This window comes from Xenopus laevis, chromosome 1S (genome assembly GCF_017654675.1).
Source record: "Xenopus laevis strain J_2021 chromosome 1S, Xenopus_laevis_v10.1, whole genome shotgun sequence".
Taxonomy (NCBI): Eukaryota; Metazoa; Chordata; class Amphibia; order Anura; family Pipidae; genus Xenopus; species Xenopus laevis.
Window position 1 is genome coordinate 104,110,126 of NC_054372.1, and position 14,843 is coordinate 104,124,968.

A 14,843-nucleotide genomic window follows, 5' to 3' on the forward strand; every position below is an offset into this window, starting at 1 on the left:
TATTAAAATCCTTGAAAAATAGCATTGTTTTATAGGCTCCAGACAGCTATGAAATAAGCCCTCCCAGCATTCATTTCACTCCCCTTTCGATAAATCAGACATTGACTTCATAGACTTCTTAAGGCAATGGTACACAGTGAGATTTTTAGAGATTTTGCCAATGCTGGTTTTTTATTTTCCATTATGCTAAGTGCCCAAAAAGGATCCCTCCATGTGGCATTGCTCATTAGGCTTTAACTTAAGGAGTCTATGGCAGGATGGTGTAGACAAAGATATTCCTTAAGGGCTCTTACAGACAAGCGTTTTTAGCTGCGCTCCCCTGCATTCCGGTTTCATGCGTTCAGCCGCAGGGGAGTGCAGGAGTAGACACACTGAATTATTTATGGGCTGTACTCATACAGACGCATGTAAGCACCGAACGGAAAAATGCAACATGCTGCGTCCCAACCTGCGTTCGGCGCTTACATGCATCTGTCTGAGTACAGCCCCATTTAAAAGAATTCAGTGCATCTACTCCTGCGCTCCCCTGTGGCTGAATGCATGAAACCGGAACGCAGGGAAGAACAGCTAAAAAAAAGCTCATCTGTAAGAGCCCTTAAAGGAGAAGGAAACCCTTTTGGCGCAAAACCCCTCCCCCCGTAGGCCCCCCTCCCTCCTCCCCTCCGGCCTACCTCCGCTCCAGACAAATGGCCCTAACTTGTTAGTCACCCCTCCCAGCAGGTGCTTTCTTGCCGAGTTCACAGGCGCCATCTTTGTCTCTTCTTCCTGTACTGATCGGCGTTTGGCGGCGCATGCGCAGTAGGAGGCATTTGCCGCTTGGATCTACTGCGCATGTGCCCTAATTTCACGAAGTTTCTGATTTCTTTTTTCTGAAATTTCGTGACTTTCGGCGCATGCGCAGTAGATCCAACCAGCAAATGCCTCCTACTGCACATGTGCCGCCAAATACAGGAAAAAGAGCGATCGGATGAAGATGGCGCCTGTGAACTCGGCAAGAAAGGCCCTGCATGGAGGGGTGACTAACAAGTTAGGGGCATTAGCCCTGGGGGGAGGAAGGCTGGGGGGAGGTGGGAGGGGGGCCTATGGGGGGAGGGGTTTTGCCCCGAAAGGGTTTCCTTCTCCTTTAAACCTGATATGCTGCTCTCAGATGTAGCCATTCATCTTTCTCAGCTGCAGAATCAGCACTAATTTATAGCTATTCTGCAAAAACATAATAATTCCTGTAGTTATGATACAGGTGAAGAAACATTAGTTCTAGGAACCTACTTTATTATATATTGCAGTAAATTTTCATCATCCTCTGATTTATAGACAACAGATCTTTGCATGATTTTTCTGAGGGAAAGACATTAGAAATACGGTAGATATGAAATATCCTTTCATATTCAAAAATAGTAAAAAAAATCCTGTTTATAATAATAATAATAATAATAAAAAGGCAATACTCAAAATCCTGTTATTAATTTGTTTCATGTCCAATAATTGACAACACCTAGATACCCAGGGATACTGGTTAAAATCCATTACTTCTCCTTGCCAAGCTTGAATTTACAAGGTTTCTCTTCATAACCCGCTGCAAGCAAGGTAAAACCTTGCACATTTAATGCAGAAGTGCAGCGTTTCTGGATAATTTATCCTAAAAACCTCCTGTAATACAAATGCCCAGGTTTAATCTGGTGGTTCTTCAGATCAACAAATGTTTCAAATAGTTATGCAGATTTGTAATCTTTCTGCTAATATTACTCTCAGAGCCCCTGAAAAATGTGTCCAATCCCTACACTACAATGTCATTAACAAGTGCCCTTTGTTAAATAAATTAGGCTATTAATTAACAATTCCAGTCTTTTTTCCTATTTCTCATGATTTTTTTTTATCAAGCACTGAACTAATTCAAATAAATCAGTAAAGAATTTTTTTAACCTTCCCAATAAGCATCTCAAGATCTTAAATGGGTGGTTCACCTATAAGTTAACTTTTAAGTTGTTATAGAATGGCTAATTCTAAGCAAGTTTTTGAATTATTTGCCTTATTTTTCTGACTTGGTTGTCACTGACCCCATCTGAAATCAAATGTTCAATCTATTCAGACCCTCTCCTAATCATATTTAAGTCACTTATTCAAATCAATGCATGGTTGCTAGGGTAATTTAGACAGTAGCAACCAGATTGCTGAAATTGCTAGCTGGAGAGCTGCTAAATAAAAAGCCAAATAACTCAAAAACCATCTGTTTGGAAGTACACCTGTTTTTTTATGCAACTAAAGTTGCCTTCAAGTCTGGAATTGAAAAATAAGCACTTGCTTTGAGGCCACTGGAAGCAACATCCAAGGGGTTGGGAAACAACATGTTGCTCACGAGCTACGAATTAAATTAATTAAATTAAAGGTCAACAACCCCTTAAAACAGTCATTTGTACCTGTATCTTGTGTATCTGCAACATTTCAAATCCATATTTAACAAGGCGTCTGTCACAATAGTTTCCAAGCAGGCAAACACATTTAGGTATAAAGACACATAACCTAAAGCAGTGTAAGTACATAGATTCCACTTGAAAAGTAAAGGCAAATTTAAAAAAAAGCATTTGAAAAAGCAAAAAAACCCAAAATGTTTCAATCTGAACATTACTAATAGGCCTCATTGTTTCCTGAAGTGCAATGTTTCTCAAAGCGTGAGATTCACTTGTGATCATGGGGAGGCCTAGTGGGCTCCTTGCTCGTTATACATGGAACTAGCTGCTGCTCCTTCTACAAAGAGCTAATCAACACTTTCTGAATCTATTCTAATAGGATTATGGCATATGGGTGTACAAAGCTCAGTGCTAGTCATTAGTGCTGATTAAAATGTCAGGAACAATCTACTGATTGAAATGTGCTATAAACCACTTTCAGACTTTATGTTTCATTTTTTAGCGCAATATTTTCAGGACCTTCCTTGTCCCCTCACAATGATACGGATATATAAGTGTGTGTGTGTGTGTGTATATATATATATATATATATATATATATATATATATATATATATATATATATATATATATATATATATATATATATATATATATATATATATTAGTTCATCCTAATTGCACTTTGGGCGGGCATTTCTATTATTGGAAAATGTTTTTCTTAAAAATAATAAAATTATAAAAAATAATAATTCTGAAATATTGGGGCAGTGTGAGTAATGATCCTTAATATGGCTATTTGTTTCAACAACCTTCCTTGTTTTCATATAGACATGGGAAGAATATTGGTGCTCTTATAAAACCTAGGACTGGGAGACATCAGAGCATTCTCTAAATCTAATTCTAATGGTACTTTCCCGTGCAGGAATTGCGGACACTGCAATGGCTTTATACTGGGTAATATGGTAACACATCAACTACAGGGCTCTAAACACAACATCAAGGGATGTTTCACATGTGACAGCAGTGACGTGATATACTGCATTAAATGCACTTGTGGCCTGGCATATATTGGCCAAACCACGGGACCTGCTAAAAACAGGCTCAACAAGCATAAATGCATGATACGTAACTACTAACCGCCACTCATACCTCCACAGTCTATAAGTTATAAATTTAAAGAAAATGACACAATGAAGTCTAAAAGGGAAACTTTATTAGCGAGACATTTTTTCACACATGGCCAACGGGTGGCACAACTCCGATGGCAGATCCTTGAAAAAGTGACAGCAAATAAAACACTTGTTACTTCAGAGGGAGTGCTTCTGGATTTGGCTACTCCAATCCAGGAGCCCTATGGGTAATGTCACACTGGGCGATTTGGGGAGATTTAGTCGCCTGGCGACTATTTGCCTCGTCTTTGCGGCGACCAATCTCCCCAAATGCCTTACCTCTGTCTTGCGCTGGCTAAAATGAAAAATTGCCTGAGGCATGGCACACGCATCGCTTCGTATTCCGAAGTCGCCCAAAGTTGCCTCGCGAGGAAACTTTGGGCGACTTCGGAATACGAAGTGACACATGTGCCATGCCGCAGGCGATTTTTTTTTATATTGTCGATGTAATTATACAGATTTTTCGTTTTTCTAAATAGAAATGTACAATCATTATGTTCTAATTATAAATAAAAACAAGTTTCCAAAAAATAAAAATTGCTGTTTCTGAGACAAAACCAAAAAATGCAGAAGAATTGTGGAATGTAACAGGTGCAGAATTTGATGGACTCCATGTAACACAGATGTGCAGCAGTTCTGAGAAACACTGATTATACAACTAAATATTAGTTCAGTGATTCAAAGGAAAGCAAAATCTTGAAACATGTTTCACTTTATACAGTGAATGTTTGAGTTTGTAAAGAAGACTACAGCCTAATATTCCCTTTTCTTCACTTTCTGTAAAGCCATTACAAGGATTTGAGCGTCATTCACACTGCTATTATTTTGAACACAACTGTGTATCATTATATACAAGAATGGATACTCTTGTTGCTACGCTATCCTGTGATGGTTACACCTACTCATGTTTATAATAGTGAGAATGTAGAGAAGGAATGTTTTGGGTGCATTATATACCAATGCACTTGTATTTTACCATTTGTGTGAAATTATTTCTCATAATGTTGGTCTCCAACATTAGTACAGTAGATGAATATACTGTAGCTGTGAATTGTCTTTCATGAGGTCCACTTATACATCTTGTCTCAAACTATCTACGCACTTGTTTGTGCCTCATCTGGGGATTAGCAAAGGGGCTGTAGTATAGATTAATTATACAAGAATCCTGTTCCGAAATTGTATCTGTACTACATAGCAAATGGTGTAACGTCCCCTGTGATTTTAAAAAGAATCCTCTCTTTCAAGACTCTATTTTTGCCTGGAAACATTTATTTTCTCGTCATAACTCCTTTTATGCCGGCTAAACTCTTGCTTAAACCATCGGATTTTCTTAAGCAGGATACCTTTTTTATTTTCTATGAAGGAAAAACTACTAGTCTTAATAAAAGACTTATTCATTATTCATTAAATTTGGAGAGTGATGGTTTTTCTTTACCTTCCAAACCAAAATTTATATCCCATGAAAAAAAGACACTGACAAGTTTATTTTTGACTTCTGCCAAAAAAGCTTTAAAAGCAAAAATCATATGGGAGAAGCTCTAAAGAATCCTTCAAATGTATATGGTGTCCTTATTTTGAGTTGTGTGTTTCTAATACCAAAGACCAAGTTTCAAGGTTTCTCCAAATCTAATTAGGATGGTAACTGTACAATCTGATTCTCTTGAAACAATGGGCTTTTTCTTCCTTTTTTTTACTTTTTACTTGTCTTTACATCCACTGGTTTAGTTACTTTTTTCTGTATTTAACAATTAATGATATTAATGTTGCGGGTGGTCCGGGTCGAGTTCTTCCTCCTGCTCTCCCCTCCCTCCACCTTCAACTGCCGGCTTTATAAGGAGAAGCCAGAAGTCGGGCTCGGGTGGAGAGAGGGCGGATCAGGGAAAAAGCCCGACCCGCAAATCAACTATGCTAAACATGATAACACTACTGCATATACAATACGTTTTGATATTATTCTCTATATATACTGGCCAGGTTTTCTTTTTAATTTGATGATTTAATCTTGTTAATGTTGATATGGGGAAATATTAGAATTTATATGATCTAGTGGTCAGATTTCTTTACCTGGCCTTATTTTGTTGATTTACTTTTCGGTGTCCCTAAAAGGACCTGAGGGATTGGTGGTGTGTAAAACTATGACCCTTCTTCTTTCTCCTTTATGGTCACAATCATTTTCTATATTCTGGAAGTTGGACAGTTTTGAAAATCCCGTTGTTTGAGGCTACATAGGTATGTCACAGATTTGCTCCTCTAGCGACCTATGCTAAACATTATGATACTGCTGAATACAATAAAAATTTCTCCTAGAACTGAAAATATGGTTCAACCCTTTTTGCAGGGTAAGTGACTCTTTAATTGGCATGGCATTGCCATATATAGATCACAGAGCTGACTGGAAGCATACAATGGCACTATGATTTTGATGCAGGCGTTTATATTTCAGCAATAAAGCTTTTAGTTAAATTGAGAAAAAGATGAAGATCAGATCAGATGAAGATCAGAGTACCGTTGCCATTTTCAGATTATACCACATTCATCTTGTGCCTGAATGCAGAGTACATTTTTAATGTATACAATTCTGCTTTAAAAAAATGCATTTAATGAAATATTGCTGTGCTTCCTAATCCATTGTAAGTGCCCCCTCTCATAGCTTGTATTGTAAGAATGCAGCTAGTACAGGCACACTGTTTTGCTGCTCATTACAATGACAAATGTAGCAGACGAATAAAGTAAATCAGAATGTCATTTAGTGGTTCCAGCTCTTTGTTATAGGAAACAGGTTCATTGTAATGCTAAAAGCTGGATAAATTAAATATTGCTTCCATTTGGTAAAAAAAATCAATAACCAGGGATTTTTTGTTTTATTGTTCTGCGATAACATCAAGGTCTCACATAAGCTGTATAAATAAATGTAAAAGCCCGAATGCTTTGAGATTGTCTCTCTTGATGGCTTAAGTCACGAACGCTGTATGGTCCTTGTCAGTTACGTCTATAGAAGTAGTGTAATTTGGGTGTCTTGCTAGAGAGGCTTGTAATTAAATGTCAGATGTCAGGCAGCGCTGCTTCCACGCAAAGAGATTTCTCATTTTCTTTCATTCACGTCAGGACACTTGTATGGTTTCAACCTGACCTCCTAGGCTAAGTTCTTTGCAACAGTGATCGCAATTTGCATTAGAATACTGGGGTAATGAAGCAAAAACTCACGGAAGCAAAAGTGGGTCGCTTCTGCATTAATAAATGAATAAACGATGGCTTTAAATATCAATTAGGCTCCATCTCCTTATAAAGAGTCGCAGGGAATATGTGGTAGACTTTTCACCAAATGTCGGCATTTTTGGATAGGATACAAGAAGCTGCACACAGACATGCCGAAGATCAAATTTATTAAAGATGAAAAGGTTGGAACCTTAATACTGTACTTTTTGTTTGCTAACCATCGGACTATAGAAAAGAAAACAAGGGAACAGGCTTCACAAGCGAACAAGTCAATACCCTGATTATTTAACGTAGAACAATTGTGTAACACTTTCCAACTACAGAACAGTTACACTGTACAAACGACACAGAAAAAAACAAGCAATGCCTTCAAGGCCTCAGACTGTAGGTGCACAACCTTTCTTTCTTTGTACCAAAAAGGGGTGGGTGAAAAATATACTTATATATTAAAATGCTATTCCTTTTTATTTACATTCAGTATTCATAAATAATTAAACAACAACAAAAAAATCGCTATTAGGCAACAACCTGTTAACATTAAGGGGCGTGGCAAGTGGCAAACATCGGATATTGCTCGAATAATTGTTATTAAAATATGGTGGTATCTTATTTGCTGGTTCTCACAGTGGAGAGGCTGAGACATATTATTAAAGCTGTGTAAAGTTTTTTTACCCCCAAAAGGTTGGTTTTAAATAGTTGGTAGGTATGTGTATAAAGCTCATTGTGGTTCTGATGTGTAAATTAATGGCATGCATAATGATCACAGAAATGACCCATTACAAAGAGTTACTTCCAGTATAACGGCATGTAATTGATTTTCTGCCTAGAATGACACCATTATTTTATACCGTGGCCTAATCCATTGAAATCAATGGGACCTCAGTAGCCCGTGAATTTATGGCATGAAAAGCGGTGTCCCATTTTTTTAAACACCATTTTTAAGTTTGCACCTCTTTTTAATGCAGTTACACAGCTTTATAGCTTTGCTTTGTTTCACATTGAGTGGCATGGCAGTAAAGTCAGTGTACTCTTCTAAGCCCTTCTCTAAATTTACATTATTTATTCTCTTTAGCTTTGTTTATATGAACAGTTTTACACTGCTGATATCAGGATTCCCAATGGCAACTCTATGCTGCTGGACTGCCTGGACTGTCCCCAAAAGCTGAAATGACTGATGCAGGTAGCGTCTCAGGTCACTTCTCTGCACATTTCTCTCTGCTAGTCAGGTTATATAGACATTAAAGCTGACAAGGAAAGAGAGCTGGGCTAAGAGGAATCCAGAAGATGCTGCTTGTAGCAATCATGTAAATCATTGGGGGTCGGCCAGCATAGGGGCATAGAGCTTCTTTAGGAAATCACTATATTATCACTGTAAAGATGAAAACATATAAAGAGAAAATACAGGTATGGGATGCATTATCCAGAAAGTAGTTATCCAGGAAGCTCCAAATTACAGAAACACCATCTCCCATACACTCCCTTTTAATCTTATAATTTTTTTTTTTTTAATTATGTCTTATGTAGAGACTGAGCATTCTGGATAACAGGTTCCATACTTGAACATATATGTAAATTTGAAAAATACCCAGAAGAGCACTCTTACAATTTTTAGATCCCCTTTTAGGGCAAAGACAGATGCTTAGATTCGGGGAGATTTAGTCGCCCAGCGATAAATCACCTCTTCTTCTGGGGTGAATAATCTCCCCGAACTGCCTCCCGCTCGCGATTAACATTCTAGCCAGCGGGCACTCGTTTTCGTTTTCTGAAATCATCCGAAGTTTCCTTGTGAAGCAACTTCGGAAAACGAACAGCAACGATTTCCATCCTGCCAGTAATTGACATTCTAGTCTGCGGGAGGCAGTTCAGGGAGATTAGTCGCTCCGAAGAAGAGGAGATTTGTTGCTTGGCGACTAATCTCCCCGAATCTGAGCGTGTGTCTCTGCCCTTAAACTGCCAATGTTTGTTATATAATTAAATGCTATTTTATATACACACCTTTAAAAATATGCCCTACCCCCCTTTTCAGCAGACTGGCTCAAAGCAAACAAAGCCATTATTGTGTCACCTAAAAGGGTCATGCTAGAAATCACCTGAACCTGCTCGTTTTTAATTTATTATGATACATTGCTTGAATGAGGGAGAAATGTGCATCCTTGTGAAAAAGAAATACCTTCTATGAAAAAAGACAGCAAACAATGAGGGGCCCTACAGTTTCTAGGAAAAATAAAAACTGTATTATCTCTACAATCGATCTCTATTTATCTGTAACTTCCTAATTTATTGCCCATGAATACCGTTCACTGATCTAACAGAATATATGCTGTGCCTTTCAAGCTTTCATTTGTATTTTGCCTGACGAAGGGGCCTTGAAAAAAGCTTGCAATGTATTTTTATTGTTAGCCAATATAGGTATCACTTCAACAATAATTTTTGTATTTGTTTTTTTATTTGTTATTTTAGGGAAAAAAAGGGAAGAAACCTCTGACTTAGATTGATACAAATCCCCCAAGGATATAAGAAGACACAGTTTGGACTGATTTATAAGCAACATCCTTGTTCAGGAGAAAGAGGAGAATCTGTGAACAAATTAAGGGTTACTCTTGCACATCTGCAGGCTTCTTTCTGATTTACTGTCTATAGGATCAGGCAGCACATTCCAGGCATCATGCCTTTCTCAGACCATATATTTGATTCTCCCACCCAGCCAATGGGTGCTAAAAGGCACAGTTTTACTTTCCACGGAAACAGACAAGAGCTGACAGTACGTATATACAGAACATACCAAGCAACATCCTAATTCTTTCGGCAAAAAACCCTAAAAAAACATGACACAGGAATGTACAATAACATTCGATAGTGGTTTCCATGGAAACATACACCAAGAGATATATAGTGAGGGGGGTTTACATTTCTCCACTCAAACAAGCATTGCATTTTGAACACTTTTCATAGCCACAGCTACATTAGTTATTATCCACAGTTTTTTTTCTACAATCTCACTTCCACTGTTTTTTTTCAAAGCAGTCTCCTTTAAGAATGCAATAGTGCAATATTGTACATATGTTGTGACACAGCCAGCGGGTCCTTACAGTTCAATCGGTCAGTTCTGGATCCCCGAATAGCACGTTCCAGTACCCTGCCGTTTTGTAGTGCAGCTGTGCTATACTGGCTACAAACAGCTTCCATAGCCCCCTGTCCATAGGAAGGAGGAGAACCGGTCCATACAGCTTGCACTCTACAGGGTCCGCACAGCCACTGGGTACAAGAGGGATAAATGTTCTGCTCCTTTTATGGGAAGTTTTCTGGTGGTGTAGAAGTGGACGACTTCTGGGATGTTCTCAAAAGGAGGACTGGTCTGGCCTAGTATGTATTTTTCTTTGGTTTTCGACAGTTTCATGTGCATGAAGCCTTGGCTGCTCCTGTGAATTGAACAAGGATATATATTAGTAATGCTTGTTGGGAGATTTGTACAACAGAATCTACAATTTAAAACATTCAAAAAGATATGTTTTCTGCATAAATAAAGTAAAGGAACGACCCCTTAACATACACTGAGCAAGGGCAGCCATTACATAAATACAACATGTAGTATAACAGTAGCGGAAAACCTATTTATTGTAGAAAGAAAACAAATTACCTGCAACATCTGTCTTTTAATATGCAACTCTTTACAGAATAAATTGCACTGTATAAAGTTGTATAGGTTACTGTAAGACAAACTTGGATTTCTCTCACTCTGTAATAATGCTGGAATCCCAGCAAATCTGCGCCATATCTGCGCATAGATTCTTTTGTTAATGACAGCTTGTTTTTTTATGGGTCGCTCACTATAAAATCTTTAATATTGTGAAAGGTGCTGACTTTTGTAGTTTCTCTGTAATAGAGATAGCATTACAGCACTGCTGTCAAAGGAAATAATCACTTCACTACCAAAACACTATATTGGATGTACAGGTTTATTCAGCAAGCCATAAAGGCAACAACTTAGTGAATCGACTTTGCTGTTGAGATCTCTGGTATTTATTAAAGGAGAAGGAAAGTCATATCCCACTTGGGGGTGCCAAATGTTAAGCACCCTCAAACGAACGTATTTACTTATATAAATCCCTGTGCTCCTATCAACATTTGGCACCCCCAAGTGGGATATGACTTATCTTCTCCTTTACTGGTGATCAAACCACTAAAGCATTTACCAACAAATGTTATTTAAGAATATTTTTTATGGATACGATGAATGGTCAGGATATAACTGTGCTTAATGCGTGGCTGTTTTATGGCTGAAATCCACAGCATCAGCAAATAACTGATCACATGACTAAGTGCCTCAGTAAAAAAGATCTCTTGTTTATTGAAGTCATGTTATCTTGTGAAATAACATTTATTTTAATGAAATTATGGCACTTTGCTTGTGGGAAGCACACTCCACAAATGAGTCCTGTAAAGGATTAGTCATTTTGTGCATGATGGCCACACATGGTCTGACTAATAGAATATATGACTCATCCACTAGTTGATCGGCCAGATATTGGTTGAGTTATGGGACCTGTTATCCAGAATGGACCCCAGGACCTGAGGTTTTCTGGATAATGGATCTTTATAATGATCTTTTCTACTAGAAAATCATCTAAACAGAAAATTAACCCAATAGGCTTGGTTTGCTTCCAATAAGGATTCATTTTATCTTAGTTGGGATCAAGTACAGGGTATTGTTTTATTATTAAAGACAAAAAGGAAATCATTTTTAAAAATCTGGATTATTTGATTATAATGAAGTCTATGGGAGACAGTCTTTCCATAATTTGGATAACGGGTTTCCGGATAACTGTTTCCATACCTGTACGTATTTATAGAGCAATGCCAACATATTCCATAGTGCTGTACAAATACATACTGTACATCAGACCACAGCCTTTAGTCTCACATCAACATTTCCTATACAATTACAATGTAGACATTCCTTCTTCAAAGCCGAATATTCATACGGTCTGCTAAATTCTATACTAAGACCACTACCCCCAAAAAGGCACAGTGTTTCTTGATACGAAGATTCACTGTGAGTACTATAATTATAGACGCTCAGGCCTCAAATCTGAATTATTCCAGCCTCTCAGACATGATTGCTCACTTGGTGGAGGTGACATCCTCACATACATAATTACGATGAAATAAATACAGAAATGACTAGTCATTAAACAGATCCTGCAAGAGCTGATGCATGATTTTGACAAAGATATACTTTCCAAAGCAGGAAAGTGACAGTCCTTTAAAGAAAAGAGACATCTTGTTGGGAAAGAGCATATCCTTTCAGAGTAGTACACTTTTTTTCCTCAATTACATCAAGAACTGTCAATCCTACAATTAATATTCTTGGAGATTTCTGCTTCAGGAAACAAATCTGCCATTATTGCCTGGTATTCCTGAAGTCTGTCTCCTTTAATGTATTTATTAGCTATGCTCCAAAACACAATATTTTAATGTTATTGCTTTAGGAATAATTTATAAATTCCTGTCTGCTGCAGCTGCAATGTTTTGTATAGATTTAATGTTTTTTTCCTGTGCTGAACAAAATCCCTTTTTAGGGGCCTTTTTATTTAAAAAAAAAGTGATGCTGAAGTAATACGGTTATTTAGTTCCACAGGGTCAGTATTGTACATGCACAAAATTAATATTCTGGACATTATGCTACTTGCATTCTAGTTTGTCATGCAGATTTAAAAGTGCAATAAACTCATCAAAATCAATTAAAAATACGATTACATGGTGTGTTCAATCAATTATTCCCCAGGAATACTAGCACAGGAATTAGAGCAGTTTAAAGAATATGCTTTGAGGTGTTGCCTCTCGTAAGTAAACACATAAATGTCTAATAAAACTGTAACTCTGCATACTGAAATGACTTAAAATCGGGAGGGACAACAGCAGACCCAGCGGCCCAGAAGCATGGGGGCGCCCTAGAAGGACTACTATCAGATGCACAATTGCAACATTCTACAAGAGCTGTAGCCCATTTTGTTCTTTACAATTTTCAACATATTTACTATCCCCCTGGAAGGTTTGTACTCCTAATATCTGGGCTATTTTAAGGGTGCACAGAGGGCATATAGCTGGGACCCACATATCACAAATCAACATTGGCTCTAACTATTATTAAACTCAGAGCTTCCCACAAACACCTGTAAAACTCAAGAGAAAATATCACTGTTGACGTTAAACAAATGACAGGAGTTTTCAAGTTGGACATCTCTTATTCAAATCACCTTTTCCTTTGTTTGAGGACTTTCAATGCCAAGGTCTCCCACATATCTAACTCCTAAACTCCATATAGTAAAGTTGACAAAAATACAATAATGTAAACATAATAGACTGTTCCAAGCCCTTGAGAACAATGTTCTAAATGCATATTTTTAACTAATATGTATGAGATGTAATTTCCATCTAAAATGTAGTTATGTATAAAAAAACCAACTATTCCCTGCTCCCAAGTCTAACAAAGGTGTGAAGGAAATGAAGAGAAATTATAGCCCTTCTCTCTCCACGGGAGCAGCCCAATTACTGATGTAATAAACGCATTAAAAGGGATGGCTGTTGAGTAGCGTGCTTTTCAGAAATTGCTCATTATGTTAACAAAGGTCACTCCAGAGTTAGGAGTTCCAGCCGTGCTACATTTGCTGCTTAGATGATACTCGACGGATCCAAAGAAGTTGTACTTAGCTAATCATCACACTAATAAGAGCTTGGAGATTGCTGCAGATGTTTGGGCTCTCAGCCCAACGCCACATGTGCTCTGACTCCTGCACAGAATTGCACAATGAATTATTCATTAGGAAAACAAACCAACAAATAACAGTAATGCCAGTCTTCAACTGTACAAATACTAATCTACCATGCCATGGGGCAACACAAGATCTCCTCAAGCAGAGACTACAAGGCTAGAATCACAGGATCATGGTTTGTATACATTATTTATTTTAAATGCAACTCAATCATTACGAAATTTGCAAACACAGTAATAGGTGACCCCAGATGATAATTTTTAAGCAATCTAAAAAAATATATTATTTGCTAATCAGAACTTAGTAAATTGATTTGCCCACTGTTTAAAAATAAATCCTGTGTTAATAATAAAGAGGGTATGTGAAAGACTAGCGATTGGATATGAAAGGCCACTATACCTTCAGTTTTGATTTCACTAAGGAGTCGCCTCAAGGAAATAATTGTTGAATTTGACACGGCTGCAGGGGGCACAATGTGAATCAGGGGCAGTCACGCTTCCGCAACCGGGGCTTCACGGAGGCCGCCAGCGCTAAGCACAGTCTCTTTGCTTTGCCGGAGCCCACGCTGACACCACGGGCCACTTGATTTTAAATGGTCTTCACGAGCAAGCTGGCAGCCACACTTCCCCCAATGTTGTGAATGGACAGTTGAGGCTGGGCTTCTCGGGGGACACGCTGTCAGTAGAATAGCCTGGATGAAGAGATCAAGAGCCGCAGAATGGATGGTCGCCATGTCGCCTTTTCTGAAGAGGTCCGGAAGCGGAGTTTCTGTAAGTTATTTCTTAATAAAGACTTTGCTATTTTAAATTTTAATTTGTCTTGGTGTTTTTTTTTCGATCTATACTAACGAATCTTTAAAAATTGTTGTTTGATGTTACTGTTCCTTTAATTCAAGTTTCTGGGAAAGACTGTTGTTAGCTGCCTGCCTTAGCATCCATTAATCCACTGGAAAGCTGACCAAATGTGGCTTACTACTTCCTACAGGGCTCCTGTAGTGTTTATGTAATAAAAAGCCAAAAGGATGTGTTGCTGTGAGGGTTACTCACCCTGGTGGCCTAGTGGGCCAGCGGGGATGCCCGACGTGCTCTCGGCGGGGAAGCCCACCACGCCGGTCTTCTTCCTCTGATGCGCCGGTTTCCTTGTGTGCGCGGCTTTAGTTATAGGCGCATTTGTGCTGGTGTAATGACGTCAGCGTGCAATGGCGCCAAATTCAAACTATTTAAAGGGGACTTGGGATCTTTTCCATTGCCCGTTATAGGTTCATCTTGTGAGAGTTCC

At 38.3% G+C, this 14,843-nt stretch overlaps 1 protein-coding gene across 2 annotated transcripts in view; it reads right to left on the reverse strand.

Moving 5' to 3' along the window:
* Positions 1–9,140: 9,140 nt before the first annotated feature.
* shb.S (Src homology 2 domain containing adaptor protein B S homeolog) overlaps positions 9,141–14,843 on the reverse strand; it is a 115,443-nt gene continuing 109,740 nt past the window's right edge. Inside the window, exon 6 of one of the 2 annotated variants that reach the window (XM_018239868.2) lies at positions 9,141–10,211. In XM_018239868.2, coding sequence (XP_018095357.1) covers positions 10,028–10,211 — 184 coding nt within the window. In that variant the 3' untranslated portion in view covers positions 9,141–10,027. The remainder of the gene's footprint in view (positions 10,212–14,843) is intronic. The other variant, XR_005964999.1, reaches the window with a different exon arrangement.